Source organism: Manduca sexta, chromosome 27 (assembly GCF_014839805.1).
Source record: "Manduca sexta isolate Smith_Timp_Sample1 chromosome 27, JHU_Msex_v1.0, whole genome shotgun sequence".
NCBI lineage: Eukaryota > Metazoa > Arthropoda > Insecta > Lepidoptera > Sphingidae > Manduca > Manduca sexta.
In genome coordinates, this window is record NC_051141.1 from 5,045,390 (window position 1) to 5,064,881 (window position 19,492).

Sequence of the window (19,492 nt, forward strand, 5' to 3'; positions counted from 1 at the left end):
CTGACAGTTGCTGCAGCTACATAGCAATACAGTATTTTTCCATGTCGACAGCGCGCCATGTCTCTTAAACAAAGTTGTCTTACAAATTATGCACGAATTTAATGCACATTTTTCCAACCTTTTTAAAACGGTAGCAGAAATATATACCAGACAAAGTGGCGCGAGGCCGGACGCTCGCCAGAGTCCTAATAACCCATTTCTATCACATTTCCGCAGTTTACGTATAATGAAGTGTTTGTTTTGACGTTGCACCCTCGCTGCTTTCATCAACTCTTCCAATATTTTCGTTTGCGTTTATTGTACACAGTTGTAAAATTTTGCTCTAAATTCGACATCTGAATTTATCGGTGATGAACCGATATTATTATAGCCCACATTTTATCTGAATACTTCACATAAGAAAATCTTTTAATTTCATTGACAACTTTATTAGTATCTAAATCGTTTCAGTACTTTCACAAGCAGACCCCACACCTCACGAGAAATCTATATCATTATCTAACTGTACGGATTAAACTACTCCACTCGACTATAAAGTATCGTAAAATACTTTAATCACACACGATTTCTAAGGAGAGTTAGCAGTTTCTAAGAGCGTGCGTAGTTATATAATGGAGAGCAAACACTCTAGCCCCTTTTTAAGCACTACGTATTGAAATACAAAAGATCGTACTATTATTTTATATTCACATTTATAATACGTCACGCACTACTTCCGATATGTTAATATCAATTCCAGTCAATCTCAAAATGGTCGGCCGAGACATTGAAAGCCGAAGTTCGTTTTAATTATCATTGGCTAATTGGTGTCTTAATTACAACCTAAACATCCTGCATCGACCGTGTGTACCCTCGGGATCTAATTGACATTAATTACCTAGCGAAGTAGTAGTTTGCTCTCAGTTTTTTCTTCAGTGGCTCTATTCAAATGTTTTAATATTTATCTCGTTTCATTGCATTTGCAAGTAATTTTATGTCGGTACTTTTGATCTGTGATGTCTGAATTGTAAATAGGTTTTTTTTTGTTACAAAACATGAATGTAATTAAAAATATGAAAATGTTTGGTGTCCGTGGATGAAATTTATTTTGAAATATAAAAATATTAACACGATGGATACTATAAATTTCCACTTACAATAAAAGATATTTTACTTAATTATATTAACATAAAAAAATCCGCACACTGTCAATTGAATCAGGAAAATATTAAAAATGATGCTAAACTAAAACACCACCAAGATAATAAAGCATAATGATGCTATCAGTAGCTGTTTTCCTACAAACGTTATAACAGTAATTTAGCAACCATTTATCCTAAGAATACCTAACACAATGTATACTCAGAGATATGTAATGAATACGAATTGAATCCTTATTCACTTATACATAAGGCATACTATAGTATTCAGTCGGGAAAGGGAAAAAACACAAATAATCGTTGAATAAGTAACCGTCCTCTAATTACCTCTTACGTTCATGCTACGTCGCTTGATCGTGTAAACAATCTACTGATGAAATGGATAAAATCTTTAAACCGCAGCTTTCTATTGAATCCATTGTCTAACTAAATTACTTAGATAGCGAACTCACGGCTGATTTGCTTTTTGGGTAATAGTGACGTAATTTTGTCGGTAAATTGATATTCTGTACAATCTCTGTCTGCAGAATTGTCCGTACTTTCTTATCTTAATAACAATCCGCCACCCAAAATCTAAACAGCAAGGCGCTTTTCTTCCTCTCATTTTGCATTTCTTTAATATGAACTGCGCATTTTAATAAACAATCTCGTATGCCAAAAAGATTTAATTTAAAACCATGGATCTATTCTTTTGCTGCTGGTATATATTTTATATCCGCCCGGATAGCGACCACAGTACACAAGGTGTTAAAACTAGCCATATTGGCACATAAGTTTGTCGCATTGCGGGATGAGCCTGAGTATATCCTGTTTCAACAGGCCGCCATAATTTTATAGTCTGCCGAGGGGTAATCATCGCTCGTCAGTCGAAGTTTTGTTCGACCCCTCTAAACTTACCATGAAGTGCTGTGAGGTCGTTTTGCCGTGCTCGTATTTAAAAAAAACATACGCCTTTGCTATTTTCCTGTAACCAATAACTGATAAGTAAATTAGTTATTAATAATCCCCCTTACTCATATTATTTTATAATAATAGAGATCTCACACAAAATTGCAAACATTAAACAGTAATAAATTATTTCTGCTCAGGCCCAAAATGGTTTCGACGAGCTCCGGCGCTACGTAAAACAAGGAAGCGATTTCAGCAAGGAACTGGCTTCGATATTGCAAGAAAGGTAACGAATTAGATTGTAAATTAACAACTTGTAGGTGTAGTCGAATTAATTCTACATATATTTTGAAATCACGGACGAAAGAGACTTCGTCCACATTCCACCCACACGGCGGGTTAATGTCGCCTGAGAACATTTGTCGACCTTCAGATACTACGCTTTGAGTATAAAGATAACAACACCGTGTGCACCACTAACAGAACCATGCAATATTTAAATTTCTGATAATAAAATAGTAATGCATGGATTCATTCCCCGCTTTATGCTTTGGCAATCCAGCTCAAGCCAAATCGTGCATGCAACGGATAAGCAATCTTATCGACATTTCTCCGTAACGTTTACTTTCCATAGAACACAATACCTTATTGTTTACGTGCAAATCGCTCGGCCAATCCTTCGTGTCGTAATGTCCGTTAAAACGCCACCACAGGGACAACATGAAAGTTCTCGTCATGGCGTGTAAATGATTATACTATATTGTTAACACGCATGCCTTTCACCGTCGTCCGATATCGATCAAATGTGTAGCATTCAAAAGTAAGGGCACGGCAATGGCCACAAAAATAAAAATAGTTCGTCGCGAGGTTCCGCCAAGTGGGCCAGACGCAAACACAAATAACGCGCTCTAAAAATTGATCGCATCTCATTGGACGAGACTGCATTATCACGTTTACACAACCGTTGAGATGCTCGTGCGGATACAAACAAATTATTACCACACCACCACTTTTATTTCTAACTAGCTTTTAGTCGCGGCTCCACCCGCGTGAAATAGTTTCGCCGGGATTAAAATCCCACTTTATATCATTCTGGGATAAAATGGAGCCTATATTTCAATTTAGACTTCTAGCAATACATCGGTATAAACTAAATTACATTCCATGCAATAGATTTGCATGAAGCGTGTAGAAACGAAGTCAGACAAAAATTCTAAAAACTGTTGTTTGGTTTTTGTCGTTCTAATAAAGAACCCTTTATATTACTGTTTTCTTTAATTCTATATTGTACAGACATCGCCCTGTGACAATATTAGAAGGGTAGTTTGTATTGTAATTTATAGTTCGTAATGCAAATGCATTTTACAGAATATGCGTATTACATTCTAGGGTAGAGGCAGAAAATTACTACTCAAAATGCTTAGCGAAACTCGGCACGAAGTTGAGCAAGGCGTGCAAAGAAAGCGTGGGCTCATGCGCGGAGGCATGGAAACACGTCGCCATCGAGATGGAGAAGCGAGCAGAAATTCACAGGTGCCTAACCAAAATCAACTTTCACAAATGATATAATTAACTATTTTGCAAGTCTAGACGTAACTAAACTTGCTACATTTCAGAAATTACTCAAGTTCTCTATCTGAGGAGCTCGTGAAACCAATGAAACATGTAATTGACAGCCAACTGAAACTGCGAAAGAAGGTAAGCATTGCACAACAAAAGCCTATTTAAATGTTTAATAAACATTTTATTAATTTCGAATGTGATTCCAGATTGAAGGTAATGTAGATAAGACGACGCGGACGCTTACAGACTGGAGGACGGCGGAAGCGAAGTCGAAGAAACAATCACACACAGCTGCCAGAGAGAACGAGAAGCTACAAGATGCAACTCTTGATATTAGGTCTGATATTTACGGAGAATTTGATTTCGTATTTCTTTAAGTTAGTTATGAAGGATCCTTCAATGCCCTGCGAATAGCAAAGCGAGTGTTATAAGGTTATGGCACAGCGATGATTTGCTTTAATGTGCTAATTTTGTGATTAGTGCACCTATTTCTTGCAGTCGCATATCCCGTAGCTCCAGCATGGGACACATCCCGCACGCTCATTCCATCCTAAGCGCGGCTCGAGCAGAGCGACTGACAAATGCGACGAGTGAAAGAGATGCAGCCAAACTTCAAGTGAAAAAAAGGAAAACGGAAGATGCTGTAAAGAAAACTGAAGTTGATTATTATAATGTTTGTGTACAAGCAGAAAGAGCAAGGTAAAAACTCTTAACTGGTAATTGATATCGACTTTAGAGTAAAAAGTACAAACGTATTAACGTAACCGAATGTTGATACAGGTTAGAATGGGAGACGAGTGTAGTGAAGGGCGCGGGCATGCTGGAGTCTCTTGAGGAGGAGAGACTTGCCCAGCTGAAGAGGTCTGCCGATTGCTACCTCAGATTGACAGCAGCTGTACCTTCTCAACTAGCTGAGGTAGTTCATTCCGCTTTTTTTTAATTTATTTAATTTTAATCCATATTCGTTAAATCATTCGACAGGCAGAATCCCTCTCTGGACCGTGTATGCTAGTATAAGTTGCAATCTTTCCTCTGGTACTATACTTTGGAATATGGTATTGCAGGCGACAAACATCCTAGTAAATCCAATAAAAAATGCGAACGCTAACGTGGACATGCGAGTGGTGCGCGGGGTGCGCTCTGCCCCAGCCGGCGCCAGCGAGCAGCTGCTCCCGGACTTCTACTGCGAACACACCACGCTCGCCATGAACCGTGAACGACGTAAACAAGTAAATATTATATACATATGTAACGTCTTCTCTTGACAATTTTGTTTTATCAATGTATTTTTATCTTTAAAATAACAAAAAGTGTATTCACAGCCAATCAAATCGTTTTTAATAAATTTATATCTAGGTAAAGATTTTTAAGGTGATCCTGGAAAGCGTCGTGGCTAATTAAAAGTTACTTTTAAATGTATGATCGTATTTTTAGGCACTGTTAAAGATTCTCCAACTTGTGAAGCAAGATATAGACCGAGAACGCAAATCAAAGCAGGGCCTCGAAAAGTTATCAATGGCCATAAAACAAACGCCGACATTCGGCAATGATGATTCACAGCAAAATGTTGCGGATAAGTTGTACCATGTAAGGACATTATTTATATGACTTATATTAGTAATATGGACCATATTTGTATTGTTAAATAAAACGATTAATTCCAAAAATACCTATCTGTTGCAATTTGTACTTACCGGTCGCGCTCTAATATCACTAGACACTGAAGACACTGTCTTCAGATCTGTCCCTGCTCCCAGTTTGTAAGTCATAATTTTGTAATGAATATAAATTATAGAACATTGTGAGATCACAATGTACGATGACTGATGCAAATGACTAATGCAGTGAAATACTTAGATATTTTAAATTTTTTATTGCTAATAAAAGTAATGCATTTCAGATGAGAAGCATGTTGACGTATTTAGAAGCAATTAGATATAAGATCACGGCAAGCCTTAACGAACTGGACAGTAGACCGCCGGTGCAACATCCTCTGGCAACGCACATACAGATCATTCGAGATAAGCAAGGCTTACAACAGAGCATACTCAAAGTAAGTAATATTCCCGACAATGATAACCTACCAAGTTTGTTAGTTTATAATCTCCCCGAACTTATTTATATGATAACATTTTCAAGCCTGTTATTTTTTTATAGGATGTAAGTAATTAAATAAATATGGCATAACTATATTGTTTCCATGTCAAATATCATTTATTTGAGTATTCTGATAGCAGTAAATTTTGTTATAATTTAACTACGAATATTTGCATCGTTTAAAAAAAGCAAAGATTCATACATAAATATTTTACTTTCAAATTTTAGGTACCACCCTGGTTGCAAACAGACTACCAAAATGAGGTCAACAAAAACCTACAGCCGAACTACATGGCGTTGACGAAGAGTGTCAACGGCGGAGAGGAAAGAGAGAGGCGAGACTCCATCATGAGTAGGGCGTCTAGCAAGCTGAGAATAGAACATTTGTCGTTCAGAAGGAACACGGAGAACAAGAGTGCCCCTGTCACCCCCATAAGTGTGGATTTGCCGACGCCACTGTTGCAGAAGGCACAGACATTGGAGGCGCCGCCGCCGCCCGAGAGCCCGCTTGACTGGAGCGAGCGTGGCGCTGGCGACGGACTATCTAACCAACATGATAGTGATTTCGGTAGGAGACAACTTATGTTTGTAATCATTATGCCGAATATTTTAATATATGAACAAATAAATGTAGTTTCAAGAAGTGTTAAGAATTAATATTGTAAGTTACATGTTTTTCTTTTCAGATGAGTTTTCATCACAGAGCGACAGCTCAACGGATTTGACTGATATGATAAAGAGCGATAATGCGGATGGCGCGTCGCAAGCTCCATCTATCGGGAAGTGTCGCGCAATATACAACTACGAAGCCAGGTTGAATGATGAGCTGACGTTGACACCAGGTAACGTAAGCCTTGCTACTAAAAAATATAAAACATTATTAAAATTATCAGCTATTTCTTTAATTAATTTCTTTGAGTATTATTATGTACCTAGCCGTGGCAAATGCTTATTTTGTACAGTTACCAGTACCGTCATTGTTTAAAACACTATTTATTTTTTTGTCCAAACGTCCTTTAGAAAATATTAACCTTTATGCCAAACAACTGTGTAGGAAGGGCCTTGATCTTGCTCCATTTAGTTTTTCTGTTGATTAACTGTTTTGTGTCTTGCAATGCGATGTTTTTCGTTTGGCTAGCGAACTACTCTCTGCCAGCTATGTTTATAGTAAATTATAAACAAATCAGAAGACGTAAACCCTTTCTTACCATGAGAGATCAATCGATAAATTGTACAAGATTGTAAAATTTAACAAAAATTATTAATAAACACATGGAAACAAAATGAAGCATGTAGGTACCAGGTATCTATTTAACCTATATTTTTAAACAATACGTATTGTATGGATATACCATAAAGATTTGTTCTAAATACCGGTTTTATTTAAAATTGTTCACAGTCTGATTTGCATAAAAGAATAAGCATTGTGTTTATCGCGTTAAGGTGTAAAACAGCAGGGCTTAAATATATTTTTTTGTGTATTGAGTCCCAGTTTTGAAAAATTGAAACCCGTTTCACTATGGGGTATCGAGGTAATAAACCATAAATACTAACATGAAATTTTGCCCAGCGAAATGCCACAGCATCTAATATTGATTCAGAGTAATTCTGCATTGGATTCTGCCCAATTTTTTTTAATCATCATGATATTTTTTTCAATATTGATTAATATATTTTTGGTCATATTCAATGTGAAAACTTTGTTTCCAGGCGATATTATCATTATCCACGAGAAGCAGGATGACGGCTGGTGGTCGGGAGACCTGAACGGATCCTTCGGCATCTTCCCATCCTCCTACGTGGAAGAAATCAACTCTTGCATATGAAAATACGCGATCACATTTATTTATATACTCCTATGAGGTATAAGTTTATACTCGTATTTAAAGGTTGATGTACCCATGGTTGTTACATTTACGCACTTAATTGATTTAAGTTAAATTAAGTGAAGGAAATAAGCATATTTCTATAAATTATGTTGGTGAAGTAATAAGTCTACCTAATGCCAATTACGATTTATTGCATTTGAAGAATCATCTGATAATTTTATTTATGTGATTTAATGATTATTTTAAAGTTAATATTTTAGAACACTGAGAGTATATTTTATGTTATAAGATTACACAAATGTGTAACTTAATTAAAATAATTTATGCAACGATGGTAATAAAAATAGCAAATTACATTGCTAGTTGCTCTAACGACAAAGTGTATGTATGTCGTTTGAGAACTGAGACGGAAGTTAGAGGCAATCATAGAAAAAATTAATTACTCTTTATAATTGTATATTTTTTATTGGCTTCATAGGAATGCTATTACAACAGCAATAATAATTTATTAAGATCTCGTTGATCTTGAAGTAGATTATGTACAGATAAGATAAGTGGATTAACATGCGAACTAACGCTTAGAGGTCACCATGGGTCTCTGAAGTCAAATTAAGATTATGTCGCTGCTGTTTACAGCGGACGAAAACCAGTCCAATTTTAAAGAACATCGTTGTTTTGTATTCTCTGTATAAATAACAGAAACTACAATATAAAAATGTCGTTATTCTACCAACCGTGACGATGACCACTCATAGTTTTATTCGATTATTCAAACATCTCGAAAACTTAGGAATAATTGAATTTGACAATTATCAGTCTGGCTTCTTGGCGCACATTACTGAGTGCTTACCGAATTTACAAATTAACCCTTTAATCATACGATGCACTCAGATCCGGATGGGGGTAGAGACTAATGAATAAAAAAAATATATATTTCGTACCGTATTACTACGTGGTTAGTAATTACTAATTATATAAAGTCGACTACGTGTGTTTCGATTCTTACTGAGGCAGCAATATTATGCAGAGTCATGCATCTATGGTACCAGTAAAAAAGCTTTACATCACTTATTAAATTAAAACTATTGTGGTGTAAATAGAACAGTATTGCCAGTATATTACTATAACTTCGTTTATGGAACAAAACGAAAATAATAAAACAATGATATACTGAAGTATCGTGTAACTTACGTGCACTGTTTATATTTTTTTAAATTATTTATATTGAATGTATGATGTAGTCGATATTTGTACATGTAGATTACATTACCCAGATATTTCTGTAATATTTTAAGTCAATAGTCACGTTGGAATGATTATAATTAAGTAAATTTATTCCATAGAGAATATCGGGACCAATTCTAATATTGTTGGATATTATAAACATTGGAATTGAGCCTTTAAAATAAGACAATAATATGTAGAGACAGAGTGATAATAAAACGGTGTTTTATTGAATTCACGTTAGTAATATACGCTTAATGCTGACTCTGCGCTCACGGCTCTGGACAGAGCGAATGTGGTTGCGCGGCGTTCTCCGAAGTCCGAAAATTGCCGGCTTGTCGTCCCACGACAAATATAACGCGCGCTTTTCGCGTGACATGAACACAAATGTAGTTCACACCATAGACTAATATATAAGTGGTTCACACATGATTTGCAAGTGACTATGAGCAGCATCTATGTTCTGTAGAGATAATATTATAGAGTATAATTTAAATGATAAACATCTGCGCAAATAAACTGTTTTTGTTATTACTCTGCCATCTAGGTGATGATTACACTCGTATATAACAAGTCTTCCTAAGATAAGATTGATATTATTCAAATGGAATGCAAAGACCTGCGGAATTGGTCTCATTTATAATGTAAATAATCATTAGATGTTACTATAAACTAAACCAAAGTGTTGTCTATTATTTTAATAAATTGTTCAGTATATTATTATGTTTGTGTTATTTATTAGAAGAATAAAAATCATTGATGCGAGAATGGGTAAAGTTATAGATTTAAAGGAACCATTGAAATTAATAACCCACGGGATAAAATAAAAATCGTACTGGATGACAACAAATTATTTATTAAAATAACGTCCTTAGATTACAATGTTGGCAAGTATTTAAACTCCTAACTTCGTTCCAAAAACATATATATTGCTAAATCCATTTTACGATATAACGGTTATCCGCAATTCATGCTTTTAGCCCTCGAAAACTAGGACCACACCATTCGGTGACATTCTAAACATAGTAGAACACATCATTATTTTACCAAATATCAAGTTCGATAGATTAATACACCCATATCCGTAATTCTCTCTGCTCACTAAACTCTGGTCTTAAGACGAATTAGTCCTACTATCACACTACGATAAATCCAACTATATCTATCGACCTCGATAAGCCATGTCATCGTACTTACGTAGACTTTTATATTACAGTGTTCGTTCGTTCGAAAAAGCCGTCACTAGCATATAATACTGCTGACTACAACCCCAAGGATAACTTACTTGTGTAAGACTGCAAACGTTGAATATTAACAGATATTTATTTCCTTTAAAATTTAACAAATATGGCGACGAAGTAACGAAGAGTCCCTTGCATTTTGTACTTATATACCGTGAATACTTCACGTGATCATCTTCCGTAAAATACAATCAAAATACCTATATATTGTAGGCTTTTATTTCATTTTATTTCACGATATTAATTAAACATGTGTGGGATATTATTAGAAATAACTGTTCATATTTAACGTTTCCATCCTAATCATTAAAATATAACTTGCCTTAATGAAATTCACCAAGAACACACCAATAAGAACGGGACAAAACCATTTAGAGAGAAAAAGATCGAGCAAGAATGTAGTTTAGTGCGGGTGTGCTATCGATAAAATTACTTCCAAGAGAATTTTTATCGACTTGCGTCGCATTTCAGTTTGGACTCTCTTTCATTAAAAAGTATGCTACGGCTATAGTGCCACTATTTTTTTTACAGTAACCTCTCAATAAAACTTCGTTCGTAATAATTCGATCACAATTCCAAACTCACCTGTTCAATAATTAAGACATATATCTACATTATACATTTGTCAATAAACTTACCGCGGAAACAATAAATTTCAAGACTATATAATAGCTTGGACGATTTAGTTTATATGACCAGAAATGAATTTTTATTTCAAAATAGATTTCTAAGCCCACGAAACTGTCCTGAGAATCGATGCAACACGTGGGCATATTGGCACGGCTATAACATTTATATAACGCAGCCAGTGCTTGAGATATGAGTATGTTGTATGTATTTCGGGGAGCTAAATTTTTCTTCGTCAGGAATAAGAAAGACTGGATTCATAATACATAGACACCGTCGTCTTAGCATTTACGTAATAGTTTTAACTTGCACAACGGCACTGGTTTTTATTTTAAAATTACATATTCGGATTAGGTGCCACGAAACTATTATTGTGACTTACACACCTAACTAATCAAATAATTTAAACAGATAAACGTCAAAACATGACGATACTTAGAATTAATGTAAACTTTATATTTTTACAAAAATTTTGAAAATCATCAAAAATAATGTACTTAAACGAAGAATCTTTTGCCGAAATATCTTTCAATCTTACATTCTATATACAAAAATATGCGATACATTACTATGTAGAGCGGGAAATGATGTCTAGTCACTAGTGAAAGGTCTTTGCCAATTTACATTCGTCTAATGCAATATTCATGTTTAAGCTCTGAGCAGACGAGACATATTTGTCAAAAACAATTGTAATTGAATTGATAAATGCTTATAATTTAAACGGCCTGGCACTCAATGACGGTGCATTTTTCAATTTCGCGACTTGCAATATCTGTTTCGATATAAAAGTTTAATATACTTTTAAGGATTGCCGAAAAATAATTTTAAGACTAACACTATTACAAAGTAAGGAGCAAAATAATTACCATATTGCAAATTTAAAATAATACAACAAGAAATAATGTTCACATATAAAAAAAATCGAAATAAAAAATTGTAAAACATTTGGTGATAACAAATATAATAACTGTATACTAAAGGAGAGACTACGTAGTTAAATAGCAGTTTATATTTTTAGCATATTATATAGATGAACATTATCAACCAGTTCAAAGTTCGTTTTCATAAACATGGTGCGGGTAATGTTCAGGCCATAAAACCTATTAAACTAAAACCTAATACGAAACTAAATTGGATGTAGTATATAACCTTAAACCTAATGACCTAGCTTTTTGACTAGGCTACCGAAGATAAATATTTCATTAATTGTGAGCATGATCAATCGCAGTAATTATTAATAGTAATTTATAACAGCATTGTTATTGATAAACACACCGTTAAAAATTATGAAATCGATTTACAAAACGCGGTCAAGAAATATAAAGTACAAGAAACATCGATTGAAGTTATAAGGATATTTATCGATATCGATGTTAGTCCAGCCCTATTTATTACTAGATATATTTAAGCCTTATCGTAGACGGAAAGTGTTTATATACAAGAATGGCAGTAATAGTTCAAACCTTACACACTTCGATACACATAATGTTGGAAGAAAAGAAAAAAAAACGTAAAATGAAACAAAATTTCATATATTTTATAAAATGATACAATTATAAATACAAAAATTATAACCAAGCAATATAATGTTATACTTAATATAAACAGTACTTCCAACGTAGGTATTGTTAAACGGAAGTAAATAACCAAAAACACAATGTACAATTACCCACTTGAAATTCGATAAAGAGTTTTAAAATAATATTAAACAATAGAGTTGGTATAGAACTTTAAAACACGAGGACAGTGGTCGATTGACGAATATATCTTTGTGAAATGCAGTAATACTGACATTCAACAATGGTAACCCTGGTCAATCATTATACAGGGTGGCACGGGTATGTGTGCCCAGTCGATTATATCGCTATTCAGGCCACCCCATAAGTCATAGTTGGACCAACCGACCTCAAATAAAATTTCACGTTCAAATGTTGACGTGTTCCACGCTGATCCACCCTGTATATAATTCAGAAGTCAGACATGTCACGTCTTAAAATTGCATTGATAAAGCGTTTTTCCGCATGTATGTAAAATTTCGTTATATTTTTGAAATCGTACAAAATAAGACTAGAAATTGAGCGATTGAATGGACTATGTTTAGAGATAGAGGAAGATAGTGAATACAATAATCTACTAAACGAGCCACATCCGTACTAAATGCTAGGCTATGTGTTTTATCTTAACAATACATTTTATATTATACATCACTCCAAGATACAAGATGAAGATTACGTCAGTGTACGAAATTAGAAAAAGAAAACATTATAATTCACAACATTCGCATTACATCAGTTCACTGATAATTAACATGTCGTTTCTCGCACACCATGTATAACAATATATAGAGTAAATCCAAAGAAAAAAATTAACATGCCAACACATTTAAAGGGAATAAAAACATATAATGTTGTGCTTTATAGCTACGTAACAACTTAAATAAACTTTGGTCAAAAGAAATATTATCACACTGTGTGTAGAATGTATTACTGCGCGGCTGATCAGTTTAGCAAAGCTATTTGTTTAATTATAATTACTTTATCAATCGCTGACAACGAAATCTTTTTAAATTCAATAAAATCGAATATATCACGCAAAAATACATTATAATGTATATGTACATTATGTTTTTTTTTTGTTAATTTCTTATTACTAAACAGCCATTTATAAAATTGAATATCATAAATTAACAAATATTTGCATTATTTGGAAATTATATCTCCTAGTGGGGAAAATTTTATCGATTTTTGATAATGTTTACAAAGGAACATTTCTAAAATGTCCTGCACTTTACAGAACGTTATAAATTAAATAGACTAGTATTATTACTACGATGTACTTCATTCACTATATTGTTATTGAGTTAAAAAAAGACATTTAAATTTTTATAGAAAAATTGACAATTTTACGCTCCTGTGCATAATTTCTGTAAATAAGGTGATAAAAAAATATCAGATTTGTAGACGATAACATGTGCACGCAAACAATTTTATCGAAGCATAATAATTTAAACATAAATATCACAAATAGACAATTATTATAAAGCAAACATTTTACGCGTCTTAATTAAATCCATAAAAACTTTCCTAAAATGATCAGCGACTAAACGTAAACCGGCTTACAATCATTCAAAACCAGCGTTTTAAACTGTCACATTTATATTTAAAACAAAAAAAAACAGTTAAAACACCGATTTCAACGATGTATAGGGGTAACATTTATCGATAAATATTTTATCGTTTCGTCAAGAGAAACATCGTATGCTTTGCATCTGGAGTCTAGGTTCCAAACAATGTCTATAATATAATAAAAACCGATACATAGCAATCTTCAATCTTTGAACTTCACAATTTTTTTTCATACACTAACTTAGTCTAAACTCTTCATAAGAGTGTACCCGTTAATCACATCCAAATCGCATTGCGCTCAAAATGTAAAATAAACAATAACATTATCGAATGATTGAATGATTGAAGAATGAAATGTGAAGGGACAGCGATCACCCCTATAAATGAAAGGTGCTAGGTACCAAATTGAAATTCGTAACGTCAACGCTTAGCTACTTCGGACCGGGCGTATAGATCCTGGTAAGCAACTTGGTCCATTACCAGTGTCCGCGGATGCCCACGTGGGGCGACCAGATATTGACCTAACCATTAATAGATCAGGGGCCGTAACCGTGATGCCTTTCTACAATCGTTAACATAAAACACAAAGACAATACGGAAATGACATATTCTATCGATGATTCTACCACTAGGATATGTCATTCTCATACATAAAGTTAGCGTTAACGATTGCAGAATAGCATCTTGGCTATGGGCCCAGGTCCCGCCTACTGGATCAACTTGTTTGACACCATCTATATTAAACGTCAACCTAAAAGATGAAAGAAGTCATCAATTGCACTGTAAAAACACACGCAGGTATGCAACTCAACTAACCAATAAAACGAACAAGATACATCAAATATTTTCTATTGAAGCTCTATTACATTTAAATCTGTTTAGTTAGCATGAACCGTATAATTGCCGCGTGCGTCCTAACTGTTAAGAGCTTCAGAAAGGTTTTCATACATAGCATTCGTTTACTAAGCACAGGTGATCCCAAAACGGAACTGGCAAGAAAGAAGTGAAGTTAAACCAATACAACGTGGTTATAATACACGACCTACATCATACGGGGGTGGTAGAGGGCCGCAAACGCGCGTTTCCGCTAAGCGGCTATCAAAAATGCTTTATTTACTAAAACTCGAAGCGTACCTGTACAAAATGCTGTCGCAACGTACGTGACCGCACAACGCCCCTTAAACCTAACCTTTTATTACTGTCACATTAATTCATTTAAATATACACTATCATACAAATACCTAACTTATCGATAGAAAGTTTATTGGGATTGCGTGACAGTGCGACAGTCCTTAGCTCTTTAACACCGAGCCGTCAAATTAAATTCGCTCATAGTTTGACAATGTAATAGCTTAAATGAATAATAGTTGTATATTCAGAAATAATCAGTTCTTCGTTACAATTGAGGTAAACACTAGTGCAAGACTGGGTGTATATTGACTTCAACATGAAACAACATAGTATGGCTATCGTTCTTACTTCAACGAATAGAAATGCTTCTAAATAAATGTACATTTTAGGCAAATTAAAATATTAACTTCGACAATACTTTTATAAATGAAATATTATTATAAAAAGTCTAGCTAAAAGTATACGTATAACTCAAACTGTCAGTCAATATAAACTCAATCCGAAGTCAAAAAAATTATATAGAAATAACACAACCTTTACCTCAACTACAAGGAGTCCAAGACCATTGTATTAAATATACTAAGTTTAGTAAAAAAATATCATTATAAATGTGATCAAAAGCTACAAGTAGAAAATGGCAGTGATTGTGGACCGATACAGAATATTAAGTTTAGACAGCAATCTCATATCTTTGTAAACAGTGATTATATTATAGAGTATTACACGTATTATATGCAATTAAAAGTTTAGGTAATCAATAGTAAATGTGCCTCGTGATCCGTGGCCTGTTACAACACTTAAAACAACTTTTAACCGCCTCTTTCGATCCATGGCGAAAGTTAACCAATCCGAATAAACATTGACATGTTTACAAAAAAGTTGAGGAAGAATAACATTAGAAAACTTCCCATTGTAAGCATGCCTCTACCACGGAGTCTCGCAGACCACGGCCCACGAGCGAAGACTGAAAATATCACCAGTTGTCGAGGTTACAACGTCGAGAGATTTTTTTTGGAACAACTATAGATACGCTACTATTATATCTTATGAGTAAATTAAGTGATGTCTCTAAAAGGTGTACTACTCATATTTAATTGAACACTACGACTTATTGTTAAATTCCACTAACATCGAATGTCACAACATCGATACATACATGATTTATATCAGAAAAATACATCGACATACGGTACGGGAAATACATTCGTAACATACTATTTCCTTAACTATAAGTTATATCCAATAATAGATTAGGGGAAATTGTATTGGGAGGATTGTGCTCGACGCGGTAACCCCTCCACTTATCACTACAAACGTCCATTACATTCACAGGATTAACAATGACAGTAAACAATTTCAACCCTACAACACTACCAACTTGGAATGTATATTGTTCTATTCAACCGTCAAATTATTATAAGTATTCCAAAATAAACACAGAAATCTAAATTCATAAAAAAAAAACAATAAATAAATCTTTCGAAAATTCACTTAATCACTACACGTGTTTGGCGACAATTTATAAAACGAAACCTTAGGCCTTGGAACCCCGATACGTCTTACAGATACAATCAATTATATGATAATAATACAATAATAAATTCACATCGAATACAAATACACGTTTTCTAATAATAAATTCACTAATATATAATAATAATGAGTTAATTCTCCTTACAATAATACTGGATATACATAATGAAAATTAAATTTCTGACGTCATCGATTCCCATATTTCCCTCGAACTACTGTAAAAAAATAAACATTGCGGTTTAAATGAGCAATCATTAGAAGTAATTATATATATAGTATCAGCAGTAAATGTATAAATGTGGAATGTAAATCGAATTACTGGAAAACAATATAATAACTCTATTTTGTTGTTCGTTTATTGTTTTTTCTCAATCTCGATAGGTTTTTTTTTGTTCAACTCCTATTCTCTGCCACTTTACTGGCCAAAATGGTAAAGCACTGTGTGTCCAGATAAAAACTAAATTAAAGGTGACCAGAGGCAAAGAATATTAAACTATAGTATTGCTGCCTGGGCTGCTGCAGGATAATATGATGGACCACAGTGAAAAAAAAATCTGGAGTATCAGTTTAAATAATAATTGTCACGTCGTCCATGGCTATCTTCAGCCTATAGGGCTTGGCTACTGCTATCCTTATGGATTGCCTCAGTGGCGTAATTGTAATGCATGCCCGGTACGACTGCGTTCTGAAATCAGAGTTTCGATTCCCGGGCCGGCAAAAGTGATATAAGGTTTTTGTATTCAGTACATCAGCTCGCAGTCAGAATGGCAACAATAAAACTGGCAACAAAGCAAAAATGGGTGGCCTGGTTACATCTCTGCCAACCCCTCATCAGATTAAAGCATGATTTAACACTAGTGTAACTATATGAACTGTTATTATACGTACAATGTGGCAGTGGTAAAACATAAATAAAAAAAAAAAAAAAAAAAAAAAAAAATGTTGTATTTGTTTGTGTATAGAGTACCTACAGTTCGGTACCTGTGTTCAATGCGCCGCCCGTATCTGGTTGAGGTCGTCGTCGGAGTCCGTGGGCGGCGCGTGCTCCGAGCCCGCGAGCACGGTCAGGTGCGTCGAGTCGCTCTGCAGCGTGCTGCACTCGCCCCCGCCCCCGGCGCCGCCCACGCTCCAGTTGCCGCACTGCGCCTTCTTCTGCAGCGCTTGCACATACGACTTTGGGACAAAATACGATCATTCTAATAAGTGTATACGGTGAGTGCGTTTTTTACAATGACTAAATATAAAGAGGACAGGCCTCAAAAGTTAGCTATATGAATAAGTTATATTTATGTTAGGGAAATCGACGCAGAATTGTCAATATATATGTCTATCTTTTTTACTCAAAGCTTATTTGGAACGCAACAAAAAGACAAAAATAATTGCTTTCTTCGCATATGGCACTATTTCGTTTACTTCAACACACTGGGACCGCCTTGCGGCAGAAACGCCATTTTATGCTGGCCAGTCGGCAAGTACATGTAGTGTCAGACGATGTAAACAAATCTTCATAAATATTGAATTTAAAGTAATATAATCATATTCTCAATTGTTCAGTGTGTTTATTAGTGTATTTGTTAAGTTTCGAAAATGACTCAGTGTTGTGTGAAAGGATGCAAATCGAATTCACGCAAGAAAGACCCCGAAATATATTTTCATAGGTTAGTTAGTAACTGTTTTTACCGAAAATTAGCAAATATCTTTGTATAATTACTTTTTGGATGTGTTTTTATCAATTAAAATGATATGTGGATCTGGTTTGTTAAGCTTTGGACCCTTTTAGGCGTGATTTATACACATTAAAATCATTATGTTTGTTTACACACAAGCTTAGGGATGGGTGGGTGGATTTGTTTAGAAATTATTGATATCGATATTTTAACAGACGCCCGTTTGTCAGTTACGGTTTTTGTCTTTGAAAGAATGTTAGAGCACACATCAATATTGTATTATTCAGAAGGACAAACTAAGTGAAATTAGAATATTTTTTAAGATAACCAAAAAATTTAAAAACCAAGGCAAAATGAATTGAGAATATTGAGCGACGTGATTGGAATCCTACACCAAATACATATTTCTTTACATTTTGAGAAGATATGCATAAACCACACGTTTAATTAACGCGAGTAAAGATAACTGTTTTCCAACAATATTCCCGATAAGTAAAATAGTAATGATTATTATACTTCACCTAATAGTAATATTACTTTAATATATTGCTATGAATAAAATTAGAATTGTTACATAAAAGAATAGATAAACATAAAAGAAACAACATAAAGATGAAATGTAAGATATATTTTTACAATTGGCGGTCTTATGTTTCGAGCAACCTTTGCATGCACGGAAATAGATACATAATCATATTGTTGTTATTGCAAATAATTATTATAATTGATTATCTTAACCACCATTTTTACGGTCATTGATTTTAGTTTGCTGAACCATAGTTATGTTTCTCGATCAAAGAGCATAATAATAAAATAAAATAAAACCAACCAAATAATTGCTGGCTACGCTATCTTATTCCATTTATCATGTATTAAATAAATATCTTAATCTGTAACTTAAATTTTTAGCAAGGAATAGTGCAACATACAAATATAGATCAAACACAACTGGATGTTTGTCACAACAGGTACTGCTTTGTTTAACAATTGTTACTTATAAATCAGTTTCAGTTTGTTTGTTTACATTATGATTTGTTATATTTATATTATGGTAGTTCCTAACCCCTTTCGTATTTGATCTTTTTGGGGCTTGTTTGTCTCTCTTAATTCTTCGATGTCGATACAAAATTTTCGGTACTAGCATATCACTATTGTAAGGGGCGGAGTCGGCACCATTTTGTTCATGAAATGTGCCGCATGTCACGTGACCATATTACCCATCCTCTATACTTCTTTTATCATTGGTTTTTTATGAGACAATGATAGTAGAATGAAAAAAGTTATTTTTTGATAGAGAATTTATATATAACTTTCTTATTATAATTAGTACGCACAGAATAATTTATGAACGAATACAAACTTATTGGACAGTTTACTACAATTTAAATGTCGTAAAATCCTGATGAAGAAATTCAGTGTACGTGCTGA

The 19,492-nt window shown here is 34.2% G+C and overlaps 2 protein-coding genes across 5 annotated transcripts in view; one reads left to right on the plus strand and one right to left on the minus strand.

The window, feature by feature from the left end:
- The window catches only part of LOC115446031 (nostrin), a 99,193-nt gene extending 89,730 nt beyond the window's left edge, over positions 1–9,463 (plus strand). For both annotated transcript variants that reach the window (XM_030172573.2, XM_030172572.2), the window contains exons 3-14: positions 2,228–2,313; positions 3,417–3,560; positions 3,644–3,725; positions 3,797–3,927; positions 4,089–4,289; positions 4,371–4,506; positions 4,655–4,819; positions 5,025–5,177; positions 5,491–5,643; positions 5,916–6,255; positions 6,374–6,529; positions 7,398–9,463. In XM_030172573.2, coding sequence (XP_030028433.1) covers positions 2,228–2,313; positions 3,417–3,560; positions 3,644–3,725; positions 3,797–3,927; positions 4,089–4,289; positions 4,371–4,506; positions 4,655–4,819; positions 5,025–5,177; positions 5,491–5,643; positions 5,916–6,255; positions 6,374–6,529; positions 7,398–7,513 — 1,863 coding nt within the window. In that variant the 3' untranslated portion in view covers positions 7,514–9,463. The remainder of the gene's footprint in view (positions 1–2,227; positions 2,314–3,416; positions 3,561–3,643; positions 3,726–3,796; positions 3,928–4,088; positions 4,290–4,370; positions 4,507–4,654; positions 4,820–5,024; positions 5,178–5,490; positions 5,644–5,915; positions 6,256–6,373; positions 6,530–7,397) is intronic.
- Positions 9,464–11,362: 1,899 nt separating this feature from the next.
- LOC115446051 (transmembrane protein 198) overlaps positions 11,363–19,492 on the minus strand; it is a 35,961-nt gene continuing 27,831 nt past the window's right edge. For 2 of the 3 annotated variants that reach the window (XM_037443925.1, XM_037443926.1), the window contains exons 9-10: positions 17,379–17,570; positions 11,363–16,612 (exon numbers count right to left, since the gene is read on the minus strand). In XM_037443925.1, the coding sequence (XP_037299822.1) occupies positions 17,385–17,570 (186 nt within the window). In that variant the 3' untranslated portion in view covers positions 11,363–16,612; positions 17,379–17,384. Of the gene's footprint in view, positions 16,613–17,368; positions 17,571–19,492 lie in introns of all 3 variants that reach the window. The other variant, XM_037443927.1, reaches the window with a different exon arrangement.